Source organism: Colius striatus, chromosome Z (assembly GCF_028858725.1).
Source record: "Colius striatus isolate bColStr4 chromosome Z, bColStr4.1.hap1, whole genome shotgun sequence".
Classification (NCBI taxonomy): Eukaryota; Metazoa; Chordata; class Aves; order Coliiformes; family Coliidae; genus Colius; species Colius striatus.
Genome location: NC_084790.1, coordinates 3,416,670 through 3,435,357, shown reverse-complemented (window position 1 = coordinate 3,435,357; position 18,688 = coordinate 3,416,670). Strand labels below are relative to the sequence as shown.

The window sequence follows — 18,688 nt, the reverse complement described above, 5'->3', positions numbered from 1 at the left end:
CTGCTGTGATAGCTGAGCTGCAACAGGCCCCAGCGCCCTCAGCCCGTGTCTCATCCTGCAATAAAGCTTTGACACTATGGCTGCTGCTGCTCGTGTCTTTGCTGGGAGTGGGGAGGGGCAAGAAGGGGCAATTTGGGTAGAGAAACCTCATGAGGTACAACAAGGACAAGGGCAGAGTCCTGCAGCTGGGGAGGAACAAGCCCCTGCAGCAGCACAGGCTGGGGGTGACCTGCTGGAGAGCAGCTCCAGGAGACAGACCTGGCACTGCTGGGGGAGAATCAACTGACCATGAGCCAGCACCATGCCCTTGTGGGCAAGAAGCCAATGGCAGCCTGGGGGCATCCAGCAGAGTGTGGATCCAGCAGCAGGGCCAGGGAGCTTCTGCTCCCCTTTGCTCTGCTCTGCCACATGTGCTGAGGCCTCATCTGGAGTCCTGGGGCCAGTTGTGGGCTCCCCAGCTGCAGAGGGACAGGGAAGTGCTGCAGAGAGGCCAGCACAGGGCCAGCAAGATGCTCAGGGCACTGGAGCATGTTCCTGCTGAGGAAAGGCTGTGGGCCCTGGGGCTGGTCAGGCTGGAGGAGGCTGAGGGGGAATCTCTTTCATACTTATAAGGATATAAATGGTGGATGTTGTGAGGTTGGGGGGGTGACACTTTTTTCTGCTGTCTCAAGTGACAGGATGAGGGATAATGGACAAGAGCTGGAACACAAAAAGTGCCACTTAATCATAAGGAAAAGCTGCTTTACTGCAAGGGTGAGGGAGCCCTGGCCCAGGCTGCCCAGGGAGAGTGTAGAGGCTCCTTCTCTGTGAATATAGTGACAGATGAAGAGGAGGACTGTAAATTTGCTCAAGTGACCTGCAGCTGGAGTGTCGAAAATCACACGTATCAGCTGCTAATTGTTGCTTAGCCCTGTGTGCTTGGCAAGTAGGACATCCTTGTTTAGGCAACACAGGCCTGTGATGGGCTCAGAGGCACCTATCAGACTTTCTAGAGATTCCTGCCTTGCTGTGGGAAGGATCAAATCACAGTGGAAAATTACACCAAAAACCCAGTTCCTCATTTATAGGAGAAAAGCAGCAGGTTTAAAGTCTTTGCTTTTCTGCCCTGGTGCTCTGTGTTGCTGCACCCCTGCTTACATGCCTCTGCCCTGGGTGCAGATTTGGAGAGCCTCTGAATTGTGAGGCAGTGAGAATTTGCCCTTGGCATTTTATCTGTGGTCCTGACGTTGTTCCTGCATCCTGCCTGTGTCGGCTCACACACCTTCTCAGGAGGTTTCCAAACCCACCTGGACACGTCCCTGTGCCCCTTGATCGAGGGGAACCTGCTTTAGCAGGGGGTTGGGCTGGATGAGCTCTGCAGGGCCTTTCCAACCCCCACCATGCTGGAATTTGCCCACCAGGATGCACAAGGCAGGGACCCAACAGACACTGCACAGCAGCTGCTTTGTAGCTTCACATTTATTTGACAGGGTACAGGGCCTGAGGTGAGGGACACAGCAGCAGAAGCAACAGCTACACCCCGAGAAACACTCGTAGCAGGGATCCCCTGAGCTGGGATGGGGTGGGTGGACTACAGCTACAGCTACTGAGTGGGCAGGAAAGAGTTTAAAACCATTATTATCCCCTTTAAAAGTCAGCGCAGATATTGGCCAAGGGTCCAGGCTGGGGTGGGAGGTCTCCCCCTGGCACAGTCCCCCTGGGACTCCCCGAGCATCACCCTTCGCTGCAGCAGCCCTGACAGCCCCGGAGGGCCGAGCTGCCCCTCTCTCCTTGTAGAGGCTCAGCAGAAGCAGGAACAGTTTTTATTGCCAGCAACTGGCTCCTGTGAAGGGTCTCTATCCCTACAGTGGGGAACAGGGGCAGCTAGGACCCCTCTAATCCAGGAACAGGGTCAGTTGGGACCCCCCACCTGGAGCTGGCTGCCCTCTGGTCCCCAAATATCCCCTGGTTAGACACCATCCCCCCCCTGCAGCCCCCCACACACGAGACCCAAGAGCATCACATCGGGCCACACAGCGCTGGGCAAAGCCCCCACGAGCCATGGCCAGGAGCCAAGGCTGAAAGTCTGTCCCATCTCCGTGGAAGGGTGATGAAGATGACGTGTGTGGTCTCATCCTGAGCTTGTGGGGGCCACAGCACCCTCACGTCAGTGCATCCCGGGCTCTCCTGCGCTCTCCCTGGCTGTAGGACATCTCCCCTCTGGCCACCACCTTGTCCAGCCCCAGGCGCTGCAGCTTCTCCACCAGATTTAGGCTGAAGATGCTGCTCCTGGAGGAGGTTCCATCCTGTCCCCTCAGTGTGGGGAGGGGCTGGGTGTCAGCGTGCTGGGGGTCCTGGGAAGGGAGCTGGGGAGCACACCATGAGCCAGCCCGTGGCACCAAGGCGGAGATGCCCTGCACCAGTAACAGCCTGACGAGTCCCACAGGGGCGGTTGGGGGTCCGGGGCCAGGAGCCAGCATGGGGCGAGATGACTCTGGCGAAGGGTTGCCAAGCCTCAGCCCCTCAAAGGGCCGACAAGAAGGCAGGACGGCGTTATGCAGACTGAGGAGGGGGAAAGAGAGAAGAGGAGGAGGAGTCAGGGGGCGGCCGGTCCCAGGGGAGGCTGCTGCAGGACCCCAGGGTATCCTTTCTCTTTCCCCCACCCTCATTGCATCAGGCTGTGAGAGGCCCCCTGTGCTCACAGCATTGCCCAAGCACCCCAAAGCTCTTGGCACAGTGCTGAGGAGGGTGGCTGTGACCACAATCCCCCCCAAGATCCTGGACAGCCAGGAGATTTTGTGAGAGGTCAGTGCAGGGTTGCTGCTCCACAAGCATTCTCCAGACATGCAGGGTTTTGTCTAACAGTGAACTGCAGCTCACACCAACCCCCCAGCGAGCCCTGGAGGGGCTCATTAGGGCTAAGCCACAGTGTTCATTAATTAAGGGGCAGCCAAGGGCTCAGCTCCTCCAGTCCAGTCTGGGGCCAGGCCCTGGCTGATGCACAAGTGCAGAGAGAAGGGAAGTCAGGGCTGCTCCCAGGGAAGGAAAGCCCTGGCAGTGCCAGGAGTAAACACTGCTCTGGCCCCAGAGAACTGCTTCTCCAGGGTGAGCCAAGCCTCAGCCAGCCCAAGGAAGGACCTTCTTCCCATCGAGGTGCTGCAGTACAGGGAGGTGGCGGGGGGCAGCCCCTCAACCCCTCAAACTGCACAAAGCAGGCAGCTCTGGGGACATTTCAAGTGCAAGGCATCTTTCAGAGCAGCAGGGGCTGCAGATGGCTCCTGGGCTGCTGCTTCCTCAAGCTGCACAGAGCCAGCAACGGAGGGAGGAGGACTAGGCTGGGGGGGGGATACAGGAGGGAGGGGAGGGGAGGGGTGGTGGTGCAGGCAGTGAGAGGCCACACACCTTACCTGGGTGTCACCCTGGTGATCTCAGTGGTGGGATGGAGGATGTGGCAGGTGGTGATGGTGAAGGTAGACGGGGTCTGGGGGAGGTTGTTAACAGAGAGGAACACTGGAAGGGACAGGAGACACTGGGTTAAGGGAGCGGGTGGAACACGACACAGGCAGAGAGGAGGGAGGGCTCTGGGCAGCTGGGAGAGGCAAAGCCAGGCTGTGGTGAAACGCTGCATGCACAGGGCACATCTCCAGCAGCATTTAGGGCCAGCACATGCTCAGAGGACAAGGCTGCAAGCACAAGTGGGAAGGGGAGCAGATGTTTCTCCCAAGACCTGTCTCTTCCTCAGTCTGCAGTGGGAGCATGTCAGTGGGAGGGTGAGGGCTCACCACATCACATCTGCTGCAGAACAGCCCTCAGGGTCTGGGAGAGGCTGCTGCAAGAGTGAGGGAGCACATGGGGGTGCAAGGGGAGGGGCATCTCAGAGGCCACAGCCCCTGTGCCTTTTCCCTGTGCTCACCCCCAGGGCGCTCCTTGGCTTTGGCCGGTGTTGAGGTTGGGTGCAGCTGGAAGGAGCTGGCATCCACATCGTCCTCCTCCAGGTCATTGAGGCTGTAGACCTCCTCCAGGTCGATGTCCAGCTGCCTGAAGTCTTTGGTGAGCACCCCAGGACGGGGCACCAGGATCCCACCCAGGTTGGGCTGTGCCAGCTGCTGCCAGTGGTGAAGTGTCACAGAGCCTGGGGGGTGGAGGTGAGGGATGAGGCACAGCCAGGAGGCTCAGCTGGTGTTGTGGGACCCTGCCAGTACCTCCAGCTCTCCACACCAGGCAGCCCCCTCTACCTCTCACCTTCCAGGGGCTTCACAATCTGCAGCTTGTCAGGCAGGTAGGTGAGGGAGCCGAGCGAGAAGCTGGAGCCAGTGGTGAGCTCCGAGCCCCCCGAGTAGTTGGTCCCCGTGGAGATGATGCTTTCGTTAGGGGTGAGGAAGCCACTGGAGCTCTCCCCATCCTTCAGCCGCCACAGCTTGTGCTCACGCTCGGCCTCGAAGAAGGAACGTTCCTCGGAGTCGTGGCTCTGCTGCCGCACCGACAGCCGCTGCACCGCTGCCTCCAGGTCCTGCTTGCCCGGGGCTGCCTGCGCCTCTTCCCCAGCCCCCTCGCCCCTGAGGATGGGCAGAGCGTCAGGGTGCTCAGGGCCACGACCCCACACCACAAACTCCACCTCCATCCCACGCCGTGCTGGACCCCTGGCCACGCTGCCCTCCCCCCGAGCCATCGTTTAACGCCCCGAAGGACCGACATGTCTCCAACACATCCTCTCTTGCAGGGGCAGCCCCCACTGCAGCAACTTACTGGGGGCCCTCTGAGCTGGGGCAGGCGGTGCGGGGGGTGCTGGCCCCCCGGGACGGGGCTGCTGACGACTGCTTGGAGCCCGGTGTGGTGCCGGGAGACACGGAGCAAGACTTGGCTTTGGCCACCTGGTTCACTGCTTTCACCGTCTCAAAGGCCCGCAGGTAGCTCCTGAGGGCAGGAAGCAGGCAGGGATGGACCCCTGAACCAGATACCCCCACTCCAACCTTCACCCCGGGACCCCCACCTCGTGGCCCAGCACAAGCCCACCGAGGCCAGCACTCACTTGCAGTCAGAGGAGCTGTCTGTCCCTTTCCTCATCATCCCCTTGATCTCAGCCGCCAGCGAATCCTGGGGACACACAGGGGCACTCAGTGTTGGCAAAGAGGAGAGTGGAGCCCCCCACTCCTCCTGCTTCCCCCAGCCCTGCCCCTGTGCTCACCACAGGCAGGAGGCTGGGCGAGGTGTAGCGGCTGATGGTGCTGTTGGGGAGGCTGCGGCTGCGCAGGCTCTTGATCTCCTCCTGTGCTTCCTGCAGCATCCCACCGCACTCCACGTATTTCTCCTGCAGGTCCCGCAGCTGCAGGGAAGGGCACAGCTCTCACACAGCCTCAGCAGCAGGGAAAGACCCCCCCGACCCCCCCCCGACCACAGCTCCCTCCCCAGGCTCACCTCTGTCCGGAGCTGCTGCTGCACCTCCTTTGCCACAGCCAAGTGCTGCTGGAGCTCCTCCACCTCTGAGCCATACTGCAGGGAGGAAGAAGGGCAGGTCAGGGAGCTGTGCCCCAGGACCCCTTGCAGCATACCCCTGGCACACAGGGGACACTCACCCCCCGGCACTTCTGCTGCAGATCCACCACCTGTGCCAGGAGCTGGCTGATCTCCTCCTGCTGCCGGACTGTGTCCTCTGCCTTGCGGGCCAGCTCGTCCGAGAGGTAAACAACCTGCTGGCTTGCTTCAGCTGGGAAAGGCCAGGGGTCCATCACTACCTGGACCCATCCCACAATATGCTGGGCAGCACCTACAGGCCCCCCCGAGCCCAAGCCCAGAGAGAAACTGCCCCGCCACAAGCCCAGCCCCACATACAGAATTGCTCCACGCAGTCGATCATCAGTTGCTGCTCCTGGTCCTCATACTGACAGGTCTCATTTGCAATGTTGGTGGCCTGGGGGAGAAGGTTGGAGGGGTTGAGCACACCAGGCAGGACATCTTAGCCACTCTAGGGGCAGTTGAGGTCCCCTGGCAGCCAGTGGGGCAGAGGTGGGCATGGGGAGGGCTGTCTTGTCAGTCACCTCCATGCGAAGCTTCTGGTTCTCCTCCTCCAGGCACTTGAGTTTCTGCTGCAAGGTGTCACACTGGAAATACTGCTGCAGGGACAGAGAGGACTCGTGCCTGCGCAGCCTGGGGGTGGCAAGGAGGGCACTGAGCACCAGCAGTGCAGGCAGGATGGGGCTGCCCAGCCCCCCACAGCGAGCCAGCTCCATAGGGCTGGAGCCAGGGCTGCCATGGGAGGGAAGGGAGTGCCAGCCCCAGTGCCACCCCAGAAATGGGGATGGCTCCTGCCCTCCATGAGCAGCCCTGCCCTGGAACAGTGGTGGGACAGGGCTCCCCCACTCACGGCGTGGAGGTGGCAGAGGTGGGCTCGCTCTCCTCTGTTGTGCTGGTGTAGAAGTGGAGCAGGTCGTCCCGCATGGAGACCTCATGACGCAGCTGTGCGATCTGGGGAGGGAAGGGAAGGGGCATCAAGGCACAGCCACGGGGCCCACAACCCCCAGACTTGGCATGCAGGGGGGCCAAAGCCAGGACTCTGTGCTTAGGGGCTGTTACCTCCTCTTTGGCCAACTCCAACTGCTCCTCCAGGAGCTCATTGCGCTCAGTCAGGCTCCGGTTCTGCTTCAGCAGGGACTGCCCGATGCGAGCTGCCAGCTCCAGGTCCCGCTCCTTCTGCAAGGAGCAGGTCTCTGTCAGCCAAGGCCCATCCCCTGCTCTGCCCCTTCTTCCCCAGCCCTAACCCACACTCACATCCCCAGGGTACACTGGCCTCCATCCCTTACGCCACCCTGAGACCCTGCACAGGGTGGGCACTAGCGTACCTCATCCAGCAGGTTGGTGACGGCATCAATGTCATGGTAGGTCTTTGTGATCCTGACTGCTCGCTCAGCACACAGGACTGGGAGAGAAGGGCAAGAGATGAACCTCCACACCACAGGAGGCCTTGGCCTGAGGGCTCAGCACCACTCTCCCCCACTGCTTCCTGCCCCCTGTTACTGCTTCCCTTTGGCAATCCCCGTGGCTGCACAGCAGAGGGAAGAGGAGGTGGTGAAAGGATTAAGAGGTGGCTGCTGCAGGTGTCACAAAGCTGCTCCACGCTGGTCACTAAAAGGTACCATTTATCTGCTCATCAGCACCAGCTGAGCTGCAGGGCAGAGGCAGGCAGGGATGCTCACAGACACAACAGCATCATGGGGAACAAGGTGCTCCCATCTTACCCCCCTATCCCTGCCCACATTTTGGGGCAGCAGGAAAGACGCCAAGGCCTCCTCACTACATTCACCATCCCAGTGCAGACACAGTCCCACCAAGGACACATAGACAGGACAGAAGGATGGCAAGCAGCAGAGACAGAATCAGAGGTGACATCTCCAGCAAAAAGCAGGCTGGAGCTCCAGGATAAATAACAGTGGGTGGCACCACGCTGAGCCAAGCTCACAGGCAGCGTCCCTTCCAATCTGTCCCCAGCCCCCTTCCCCAGATCTCCACCCCCCTTCCCAAGAAGCCAGCTCTGCCCTAGTTTCTCCCTGGAGACAGTGGCTAAGGCAGAGCTGACCGATGCGTCCTCTCACCCAGCTGCACACTTCACCCAGCCCAGGCAGCCACTCCAGCTGCACCTATCACCCAGCCCAGGCTGCCCTTCCAGCTTGCACCTCTCACCCAGCCCAGGCTGCCCTTCCAGCCGCACCTCTCACCCAGCCCAGGCTGCCCTTCCAGCTGCAGCACCGCAGCGATCCGCACCTCGAGCCGCTGCACAGGGGGCACGGGCAGCTGCAGGCAGGTTGCTCCAGTAACAGGCAGCTGCCTGCCACACAGCACTACCGCAGCGAGCTGAGCCCCAGCTAAAGCCCTGCCTCCTCCCCTGCTGCTATCCGGGTCTCTGGCAGCGAGAGGTGGCAGGAGGACGGGGACGTCTGTCCCTCAGCACCAATCCTGCCAAGTGCGCCAGCAGAAGCTGCCAGACAGCGCCAGGCACGCACTCATTTGGCCACACACTGCGGGAGGGAGCGGGCAGAGAGCACCAAGCCCCAGGTCCTGCCCGCACCCCAAGTCCTGCCCGCACCCCACACGCACTCCCGATGCTCCCTCCTGGTGTCTGGCTGCCCCAAAGGTGCGTGCCTCAGTTTCCCCCGGCAGAGCAGGGCTGGCAGTGCTCAGGAGGGAGCCTGGACCTGCCTCCCCAGCCACAGCCACGCTCCCCAGCTGGGGCAGACAAAGTGGGTTAACGGCAGAGGCTCAGCCACATAAATCCCATTATGCCCCAAGCTGGGGTTGTGTAATGGTGTGGGTGTTGTCATGCCAGTGCCCCCACTGCCACCCCTGTCCGGTCCCCACTGCCCTTGGGGGCTGGTACTGCATCCCAGTGAGCACATCCACAGGGAAAGGAGTCAACCACAGCCCCAGCCTGTCCCCCCCTCCCCATGCCCCAACAGAGCTTACTCCCTGCAGGGGTCCCCAACTGCAACTCATCAAGCCCCTGAGTCGTTAATTGGAAATAATTGGAGCATGAGCATCGTTACGGCCTGAGAGAGTGGCAGGCCCTGGGCGACATGGGGGGCTGCAGCACTGACAAACACACACAAACACCCTCTCTCCGCCCTCCCTCCCGCCCCCGCCGTGGGCCTGATCCGGCGCGACTGCGGGGGACCGGCGCCCCGGGGAAGGGCAGGCTCCCTTCCCTACGGGTCCACGCAGGACCCCCTCGCCCTCTCCCTCTGCCCGATTCCCACCACCACCGGAGCGGGGACAGCCCTCCCCGGGCTCAGGGTGACCCAGAGGCTCCCGAGGGACCGGGCGGCAGCTCCCGGGGGATGGGGCACGGCGGTGGGGGCTGCGCACCCCGCCGTGGGGAGGCGCGGGCGGGGAGAGACCCCGGCCGCAGTAACCCCGCTACAGCGCAGGGTAAGGGACTCCCGGCCCCGCTCCCCGGGGAGGCGCAGGACCGGGCCGAGCCGAGCCGAGCCGAGCCGGGCCGGGCCGAGCCGGCCTCACCTTCCTCCAGCTCCCGGGCGATGGGGTCGGCGGTGCCGCCGCGCTCCGCGTTGCCGTTCAGCTCATCGTAGGCAGCGGGGCTGCTCCAGATCTCCATCGCGCCCGCCGCAGCAGGCTGGGCTCGGCCGCTGCCGCCCGTATTTATAGGATCGTCCGCTCGCACCTGCCCGGGCTCGTCCCACCGCCGGGACCCGCGGCCGGAGCTGCGGCCGGAGGCGGCGCCGGGCGGGAGCGGGGAGGGGGGCGAGCGCGGGGGGGCGGCGGGACCAGGAGCGGGGAGGGGAGACCGGGAACTGCCCGATCCCCCCGCGGTGTGGGTCGGGTCGCTGCGGTCTCAACGCTCCTCCCCCGGAACATCCTCGGTCCGCAGCAGGGCATCCTGCAGGCACAGCTCCGCATCGGGCACCCCGGGAGCAGGATGCTCCCCGCCGGACACCCATCCGGACAATCCTGCTCAGCCCTGCGGTGCTGGTGCAGCTGAGTTCTGTGTCCCGGCTCCCTGTCCGTGGACACGGACGGTGGAGAGTTCTAACTGCTGAGAGGGGACACTGGTCCCTGAGCAGCGGCTTCGTGGGGCTGAGCCAACGGGTCATGCACAGACGGTGGCTTTTCCCTTTAGGAGGGACAGGGAGAGGTTTCAGGACCCAGACTGCGTGCAGGGCTGCGGTCCCTGTGATGCTTGGGTTATGCCACAGCCTTTGCCAAAGTTCCCTGCCCTGTGGCCCAGCCAACCTTGGCTTTGGGTTCCTTTATCACAAAGGAAATGGCCTGGGTTCCTTTATCACAAATCCTACATGTGTAGGCGCTCAGTGCGGTGCTGGGACATGCCAGGTCCCTCAGCTGGAAAAAGGCTTTTTCACCCCCTCCAACCCACCCCACTCAGCACCCCCCTACTGTGAGCATGGGCTCCCACAAGCCTGAGCCCTGCGTGCCCCATCCAGGCTGCCCCAGGCTCCCTGTCAGGCACCCCCAGCTTCCCCACCACTATGTTTGTGCAGCAGCAGCAGCACTGGAGCAGGAGAGCTGAATAAATCATGCCGTGCTGAATTATGGAGGAACTGGCTGTCACGTAGCACGAGCCTCACGGGCAGGAGGGCAGCGGGGCTGCGCTGAGGAGCCCACACCATGGCACCACAACATGCCAACACACACACACACCGCCTGCTGCCACCCCCTGCCTTGTTGGTACCAAAGTAGTCGATGAATTGATGAGGCTGGGGATGGAGCTGCCTCTCATCACAGCACACAATGCCTTCGTTTGCCTGCTGGACTCCCACCTGCTGGGATTCTGACCCCAAACCCGTCCTGCAGTAACCACTGGGACCCTCCCGGAGCTGAGGCTGGAGCCAGGTGCCTTCAGCCCATCTCACTCCTCCTCGCACCGGTGTTTCTCCCAGTGGTGGAAGAGTGAGAGCCAAGGACCTCAAGGACACAAGTGTGTGTTTTGGACTAGACAAGCAGGAGCTGCTTCCTCCTAATCCCCTGCCCAGGGATTTGACCCTCTGGGCAGGTCCCCTGCGCAAGCAGATTACAGGGGGCTATTTCTGATGGCAGCTTAAAGATTTGGGTGAAGGGATGAGGCAGTGTGGGCCACATCCACGCCAGCACACACAAATGGCACTGGGGGCATGGAGAGATGTGGTCCATGAGGCTCCTGGGGCCCAGCACAGCCATCCCCACGGAGAGAGGGGGGTTGGGGCTCAAGCCCTTGCACTGTCGCGTCAGGGTAAGGGGGTGCCGATGTCTGAGGGGAACACAGTTAGGTGGGAAAGGCTGCAAGCACAGACAGGGCACAACAGGGCTTTGTCCCCAGCCCAGCTGGTTGCAGGCAGGGGGGTGGGAGCCAGGGCCTCAGCCCCATCTGTCTCCCACTGCCCCACATCCAACCCCCATCCCCAGCTCTAATCCCATCCCCGCCACACGCGGGTCAGAGGCAGGAGCCAAGCAGAGATAATCCATCTGTGCACCCTGCTGAACCCTGACCCCACGCCAGGAACCAGCCTCATCACGTCATTGTGGGGCATTGCCCCTCCTGCCCAGGGGGGCCGTGGTGTCCCCCCCACACCCCGCAGCTCCAGGGGCTTCACCAGCAGTGCCCACAGCCACTCCAGGCTGCCACCTTCCGTGTGGCAGCAGCACCAGGAGCCACTGGCACACCCTCACATCTCCCCAGCAGCGTCCTACCCCAGAGACACACAGCACAGGGGAGCAGGAGTGTGGAGGTGGTCCAGAGATATCACAGAATGGTTGGAAAGGTCCTGCAGAGCTCCTCCAGCCCACCTCCCCTGCTAAAGCAGGTTCCCCTCCATCAGGGGGCACGGGAACGTGTCCAGGTGGGTTTGGAAACCTCCAGAGAAGGAGCCTCCACACCCTCCCTGGGCAGCCTGGGCCAGGGCTGCCTCACCTCAGCACCAAAGGAGTTTCTCCATATGTTTAAATGGAACTGTTTGTGTTCTACATTGTGCCTGTTACCCCTTGTCCCATCACTGGAGATAACAAAGTGTCACCGCACCCTCCTGACACCCACCCTTTAGGTACTTCAATGTGTTAATGAGGTCCCCCTTCACCTTTCTGTTCTCCAGGCTGAACAGCCTCAGGTCCCACAGCCTTTCCTCCTGTAGTGGTTTTGCCTGGGCCAGATTTTGGTCCATGAGGACCACTGAGGAGCAGAGATCCACTCGCAGCCCGTGGAGGACCCCACACTGGAGTGGGTGGATGCCCGAAGAAGGCTGTGACTTAATAAATCAAACCTTCTCTCCCCAAGCTGAGTCTGTTTTGCCCATGACACTAACTGCTGAGTGATCTCCTCACCCTTACCTCAACTCACAAACCTCTCATTATACTTCTCTCTCCCCTGTCCAGTTTAGGAGGGTGAGTGATAGAACAACTCAGTGGGCACCTGATGCCCAGCCAAGGGCTAAACCACCACACCTCCAGTCCCCTGATCATCTTGGTAGCCCTTTGCTGGCCTCTCTCCAGCAGTTCTCAGTCCCTCTTGAACTGGGCAGGGCACAGGACTCGAGAGACAGGGAACTGCTGGAGAGAAGCCAGCGCAGAGGCACCAAGATGATGGGGAACCTGGAACCTCTTTCTTATGAGGAACGGCTGTGAGAGACGACAGAAGGAAGCTCTCTCTGAGCACCCGCCTCAGCTTAGCAGAAGCTGCTCCCAGAATTAGCCAGGGATGTTCTGGGTGAGGAAATCCAGCCCAGCAATCCCGTTAGTGGCGATTAGCTCGTGGCTGCCCTCGTGGCCCCAGCCCAGCCCGGCCAGCGCCGCCCGCACTCCCCTGCCCTCGCCAGCCCCACGGCACGGGACCAAGCACTCACGGAAGTACTGCAGGGTCTCCTCGATCTGCTGGGGGGTGAGGGGGGCTGGGGGCTCCAGGGAGCCGGGGGAAGCACGCAGCCAGTCGTTGTGGTCGTAGCCAAAGACGGTGTCAGCCCGCAGCCGGTAGCGGGGCAGCTGCTCGCCCAGCAGACTGACGATCTCCACCTCGGGGACATTGCCGCTGCACAGGTCTGGGACAGAGGGCCACGGTGTTAGGTGAGAGTGGGGAGCACCCAGGGGTGAAGGGGAGGGGGTTTGTGGCAGGGGAATGTTTCTTGTACCTCTCAGCCCAGTTTGTCCCATCAGGGTTTGGGTCTGCCCCCAAAGCCCACTTGTGTGGGGTCTGGGCAGGGGGGGTTCCCACTGCAGGGTGGCACACAGAGACCTCCACCCCAGCTCTCCTCTACTCCCTCCTCGCCCCCTCCCTGCTCTCCATGGGCAGGCACAGTCCTGCTGCCATCTCCTGGCCATGCTCTGCTCGGCCAAGAAGCACTGAGGACACAGGTGGAGGGCGAGGGATGCAGGGACAGCGGCTCAGCTCCGGCCACGCCATGAGGACGGAAGACAAGCTGTGAGGTTCCCCCGGCTCTTCACTCCCTCACCTCAGACCCCAGGGCCACCCACCAGCACCACCCAGCTGTACCCACCAGTGATGGTCGCGGCATCGCGGCGTCTGCCTGTGACCGCCCCGTGGGACGTGGGGCTGGCGTGGGACAGGGCAGTGGCAGGTGGGTCAGGGCTGGGCTGGGGGTTGCAGGTGGGCGGGTGCTGGCCCAGGGGGTTCTCTCGTGGGATTGGGGTGTCCAGTTTGGCTGGCGTTATGTGGGAGGGCTGGCTGCCATGTGGAGAAGCACCTGGCTCCCTGGCTCCTTGGAGCAGTGCTGGCGGTTGGCAAAGTCTCTTCTCCAGCTCCTGCCTGGGGAGAAGGAGATGTTAGGGACCAGGGACACATCCTGAACTCCATGCTCAGGCATCTGCTCTCCCCCAGCAACCTGCCAGGACAGGGACTCGCTGAGACCTGTGTGTCACCACTCCCCAGCCTGCTCGTGGCCTCTGTGGGGACAGGGGAACCATGGGGACAGCCAACACCAGGGCAGGCCCCAGCTCAGTCCCCACCTGCTGCTCAACACGGGGCAGTTTCAGGGATGGTGCCAGGTCAGTGTTACCAGTTCAGTGCCACCTCTCCAGCGAGCCACCATGTGACACTGAAACAAGCATTCAGTGATGCCTGGAGCAGTGCCAGTGCCAAACTGGGGAGAAGGATGCTCCGAAAGGACAGGACAGGCCTTTACTCCTCCCAGGCTCTCTGCTGGGTCCCTGCCTGCTGCTGCAGGCAGGGGAAGGTGTCACAGAGCCACTCAGCAGCGGGTGGACACGGAGCCCTTGGGAGCTCCATCTTGGAGAGCAAAGTTCAGCTGCGATCATCCACCCCGCTGGCACCACAACGCAGAGCTGGGAACCTGCTGCCTTGCCCAGGGCAGGGCTGGGCAGCATCCACAACCATCCCATCCCAGCCATAAACACATCATGAGACAGGTCATAAAACCAGCGTGTTCCTGCTTTCCTGCCACCTCCAGTGGCCCTGTCTGGGGCTGAAGCCACTGCTGGTACTGCTGCCCCTTTGCCCCAGGGGGGGCTGCAGCCTCCAGTACAAAGCCCATATGCCTCATCTTCACCCCTGCTCCCACCTCCACCATGGTGGGGGCTGCAGGATCAGCAGCCCCTCATCCCTGGAAGCAAGTTCACGCCAGGGTATCTCTACCCTCCCTCCTGGCACGTGCTCAAGGCTGCTGTCACGTCCACAGAACTCAAGCCAGGACACCTTGCACCTCCTTCCAGCAAGGGCATATCCTCCCCAGCACACAGGACAGGCATGAAGCAACATGGACACCTCAAAGCACGCCCACGGTTCTCTGCCCCACAGCACCAGGACTAGCTGACCCAAGCAGCCCAATCCTGCAGCACTGAACAGCCCCCCAGCTCCAAACCCGCAGACCCTTTCCCTCCCCGCTTCTCCCAAGGCAAGGAAGGGGACCCACCGTGCCACGGTGCCAGGCTGCCACTGCCCTGCGCTGCTGCTGGCTCTGGGGAGGGAGCCTGGCTCATGAGTCAGCACTCAGCTAGGGCTGCCAGAGCCCTGCATCTCCTTTTGGCCCAACTCCTGCACCTACATTAACTCTCCTCTTGCGGGGAGGACCTTGTTCAGACACGAGAGCAAGCAGCTCCCATCACCCTCCAGATCCCCCTCTGGCCATTAGCGCTGGGCTTACTGAGGACTTGCCCCACAGGGGCTGCCAAGGAGCTGGATGGGAGCAGGAGAACGGTGCACCCAGGCCAGCATGCTGGGAGTGCTGGGGCCTCGCCTGGGCCCGTGCCCCTGCACACTTGCAGACCTGTGCTCGCTGCTCTCTGCCCCAGTGCCGTCACACAGCTCCTGCCCCGGCACCTCCCCACCTGCACAGCCCCGAAGCCCCCTCCCCACCTCGCACCCAGGGGCTGACATGGCAGCAGCTGAGCAACGCCAGGGCTCTCTGGGCAGGCTATTTTTTCCCGTCAGCTGCTGCGTTGTGGCTGGGGGCAGTGGGTGGGGGGAGGCTGTGAGGAGCCTCTGCAAGTGCCTGGGTCAGGGAGTGCAAAGCAGCAAAAGCCAGTGTGCAGCGTGAGGACGAGGCACTGGCTCAGTCCCACTGCTGGGATGGGGGTAGCTGCAGTTTTACCCTGCCTCAGCCCTGGGGATGTCCCCTGAGGGGTCCCAGCAGAACCACCTGCAGGCTGCTGTGAGAGGAAGAGTAAAGACACGGCATCTGCCCGAAGCATTGTTCGGAAATGGGTGTCTCCATGCACCCATGGCCGAGGGAGGGCTGGGGGGTGGCTCTCCTGCCCCATTCCCAGCTGGAACAAGCTTCCCAGAGCTCAGCTCTGTCCCCTTTGCCATGACACCCCCCCAACACCTGACACTCCCCCGTTCCCTGTTGTGGCTGATCACCCCGTGGGCTCCCTGAGCCCTCTGCTCCCAGCCTCCTGCAGAAACATCCTCAGCAGCCTCAGCCTCTTCCTGCAGAGCATGAAAACCCTCCCCAGTCCCACACAAGACTTCCTGGTTCAGGCATCGGGGACCACAAAGAACAGCCAGACCCCGGCTGCTGCCACCAACCCCCCTCCGCAGACTGCTGCTGCTGTAGCCAAACCATCCCCCGGGACCCCTCCGGGGCTCCATCTGCGCCACGGGACCTCAGCCACGAACTCTGACGGAGCGGGAAATCCCACCCGGGCGAGGGGCAAAGGCTTGGGCTGAGAAGCACGGACCAGCAGTGCCCACCCGCGGGGGTCTGCTGCTGGAACCCAGCTGGACACGGCCCGGGGCTGCCGCGGGGTGCCCAGGGGAAAGCTGGATGGCGGGGGGCGGGGGGGGGCTGGAGGGACCGGAACGGTGGCACCCGGTGCCAACGGGGAACGGGGAGGGTGGACAAAGCACCGGGAGAGACGAGGGCTCGGACAGCCGGGGCTGGGGGGGTCCCGGGGGGCGCGGGGTCACTCACGGCTGCGCGCTGCTCCCTCGGCGCCGGCCGAGCCCTCGCACATCGCTCCCGCGGCCCCGCCGATAACAGGAGCCGCTCCCCGGGCAGGTGCGGAGCGGGGCCGGGCATGCCGGGACGTGTAGTCCGGCCTCCGCCTTCCCCGGGCACCCCCTTCCCTCCCTCCGTCCCGCTGCAGCTCCGGCTGGCCCGGCACTGCCGTCCTACGGCTCCGCTTCTCCCCAGGGTCGCAGCAGGGCACCCCGGCTGCCTTTGTCGTGGTGGGACCTGGGGGTCCCGGGAGGTGCAATCCTGCCCTGCTGAGGGGATCTCGGGGTGGGCAAGGGGCTCATCGCTGTCCATGGCCCCGGGAGGTGCTAGGTGCCATGAGCATCCCCTGGGGGTGACCCAGTCCCTCCTGGGGCAGATGCTCAGGGGCATTCCCAGGGCTGCTGAACCCTGGGCAACAGCCAAAGCTGATACCTGGAACATCCCTGATACCCAGAACATCCCTGATATCCACAAGCGGCTGGCTAGAAGCCACAGCGGGCTTCAGGGCTCAGCTCAAGTCAAATCCTCATCCCCAGGCACACATGGCTGCAGACCCACATCCACCCAGGAATGGATGCTTGGGTTGCAGCAAAGTCCTGGCAGCTCTGATGGGGTCCCTGGGAACAGGGGTGAGACCTGGCTCAGGTTGCTCTCATGTGACTGCAGACCCACATCCACCCAGGAATGGATGCTTGGGTTGCAGCAAAGCCCTGGCAGTTCTGATGGGGTCCCTGGGAACAGGGGTGAGACCTGGCTCAGGTTGGTCTCATGTGACTGCAGACCCACATCCACCCAGGAATGGATGCTTGGGGTGCCGCAAAGTCCTGGCAGCTCTGATGAGGCCCCTGGGAACAGGGGTGAGACCTGGTTCAGGTTGGTCTCATGTGACTGCAGACCCATATCCACCCAGGAATGGATGCTTGGGTTGCAGCAAAGTCCTGGCAGCTCTGATGGGGTCCCTGGGAACAGGGGTGAGACCTGGCTCAGGTTGCTCTCATGTGACTGCAGACCCACATCCACCCAGGAATGGATGCTTGGGGTGCAACAACGTCCTGGTAGCTCTGATGAGGTCCCTGGGAACAGGGGTGAGACCTGGCTCAGGTTGGTCTCATGTGACTGCAGACCCACATCCACCCAGGAATGGACGCTTGGGGTGCAGCAAAGTCCTGGCAGCTCTGATGGGGTCCCTGGGAACAGGGGTGAGACCTGGCTCAGGTTGGTCTCATGTGACTGCAGATCCACATCCACCCAGGAATGGATGCTTGGGGTGCAGCAAAGCCCTGGCAGCTCTGATGGGGTCCCTGGGAACAGGGGTGAGATTTGGCTCAGCCTGGGAGTAGGAGCACTCCATTTGCTCCCCCTAGTCACACTAGGGCCTCACCCAGACAGGCAGCAGAGTCTGCATCCCTGGAGATGCAGGTCTGGGTGCACTGAATGCTGTCCCACACTGCACAGCACAGGCAGCAAGAGCTGGCTTGGCTGGAGAGACTGGACCACCCCCACAGCACAGGGGGCTTATACCCATTGCCTGTCACTGATCCATCTTGTTCTGGCAGCAACCAGAGCAGCAGCCCTGACTGGCCTCCCAGCCTTATCACGCCAGCCACGCTGGCCCCGTTGCCCTCCGGAAGCTGGCCGTGCCCTGCCGGGGCTGCCCGGGAAGCAGCTGTTGTTTTGCTGGTCCCTGGTGCTGGCACAGGCTGCAGCAGGAAGCAGGGCTGCACGGGGGCCTGGCTGAGGCCACAGCACTGAGCTCGGTGCAGGATGTTTCCCTGAGCTGGTGGAACAGCCCTGGAGCCAGTCCCACTTCCCAGCTCCTGCTGCCTTTGTCCTCGGCTTGCACCCGCCCCGACTGCTACCGGACTGACCGTGGCACACCGTGGTGGATGCACAAACCTTCATGTCCTGCTGCACTCTGCAGCACCTCAGGCCCCATGGGTGGTGGGCATCCCCCTCCCCATCCCCTCAGCTCCCCATCTCCCCGATGGCATGACCAGGTACAGCAATGGAGCTGAGTAAACTTGTGAGGACAGAGGGGCTGATGCTGCCAGCGAGCAGGAACGGCTGTGACTTGTTCCCAGCTCCCTTTGATCACATCCCTCTGTCTCCCTCCATCTCCCCACGTTGGTAGCAGCCGTGTCAGGCTGATTAGTGTTCTGTTCTGCCAGAAGAAGCTGTGCTACAGTGGGCAGAAACTGCAGCTAAGAGATCAGGGACCATGTCATGGCTTCTCCAGCTGCCTCACCAGGTCATGCTGGTGGGTATCTCACCAAACCGATGCAGCAACCACGGCAGCCTCAGTCACTACAGCACAGACGTTGCTCAGCCCAACTCTTCTCTCCACATCCCCCACCTTTGCCCAACCTCAAGCTGTCCCTCATAGGATGGATGCACAGGGAAGAAGCACAAACGCACCAGGGATGGGGGTATGACTGGCCTTTCCACCCCCCCAGCACCATGACCCACAGCCCTGTGCTTGCGGGTACCTCCTCAAAGGGTGCCATGAGAAAGCCTGGGGGCCTGTCCCCAGCCCTATCTCCGTGCCAAGGAGGCCACAGAGCAGATGGTCAGGCCCTGAAGTTGGTGGGTAACTTTGCAAACAGACAAGTTTCCAGCTCCCAGCACGATCCCTGCCTGGCGCATGGTGCCACTTCCCCATCGCCCTCCCCAGGTGCAGCTGTCAAGAGTTCACATTTCAGCAGAGAGCATTTCCTCCTGCCATCTGTTCCCGCTCTGCAGCCACGCTGTGGAAGGAGACAGTCAGCTCTGACTGAGGAAATCACTGTTTTAACCTGGCCTCTCGTGGC

At 62.3% G+C, this 18,688-nt stretch overlaps 1 protein-coding gene across 1 annotated transcript; it reads right to left on the bottom strand.

The window, feature by feature from the left end:
* Positions 1 to 2,141: 2,141 nt before the first annotated feature.
* On the bottom strand, positions 2,142 to 16,193 carry HAP1 (huntingtin associated protein 1). Its single transcript, XM_062017567.1, has 18 exons — positions 16,119 to 16,193; positions 15,855 to 15,988; positions 12,963 to 13,231; positions 12,315 to 12,506; positions 6,816 to 6,892; positions 6,550 to 6,666; positions 6,341 to 6,441; positions 6,015 to 6,123; positions 5,809 to 5,887; positions 5,553 to 5,683; positions 5,395 to 5,469; positions 5,165 to 5,302; positions 5,009 to 5,073; positions 4,726 to 4,890; positions 4,222 to 4,535; positions 3,893 to 4,111; positions 3,387 to 3,489; positions 2,142 to 2,541 (listed from the first exon to the last, which is right to left on the bottom strand). Exons 1-18 carry the CDS (start codon positions 16,191 to 16,193, stop codon positions 2,142 to 2,144), a joined length of 2,763 nt encoding a protein of 920 aa, XP_061873551.1.
* Between the last annotated feature and the right edge of the window lie 2,495 nt (positions 16,194 to 18,688).

Excerpts from the sequence above, each read along its gene's own strand:
- HAP1 (XM_062017567.1), bottom strand. The coding sequence starts at position 16,193 with ATGGACAGCGATGAGCCCCTTGCCCACCCCGAGATCCCCTCAGCAGGG. Across the intron at positions 13,232-15,854 it reads CGAGGGAGCAGCGCGCAGCC|GCAGGAGCTGGAGAAGAGAC; the intron begins GTGAGTGACCCC and ends CCTTCTCCCCAG. Across the intron at positions 6,893-12,314 it reads GGAGACCCTGCAGTACTTCC|TCCTGTGTGCTGAGCGAGCA; the intron begins GTGAGTGCTTGG and ends CTTCTCTCCCAG.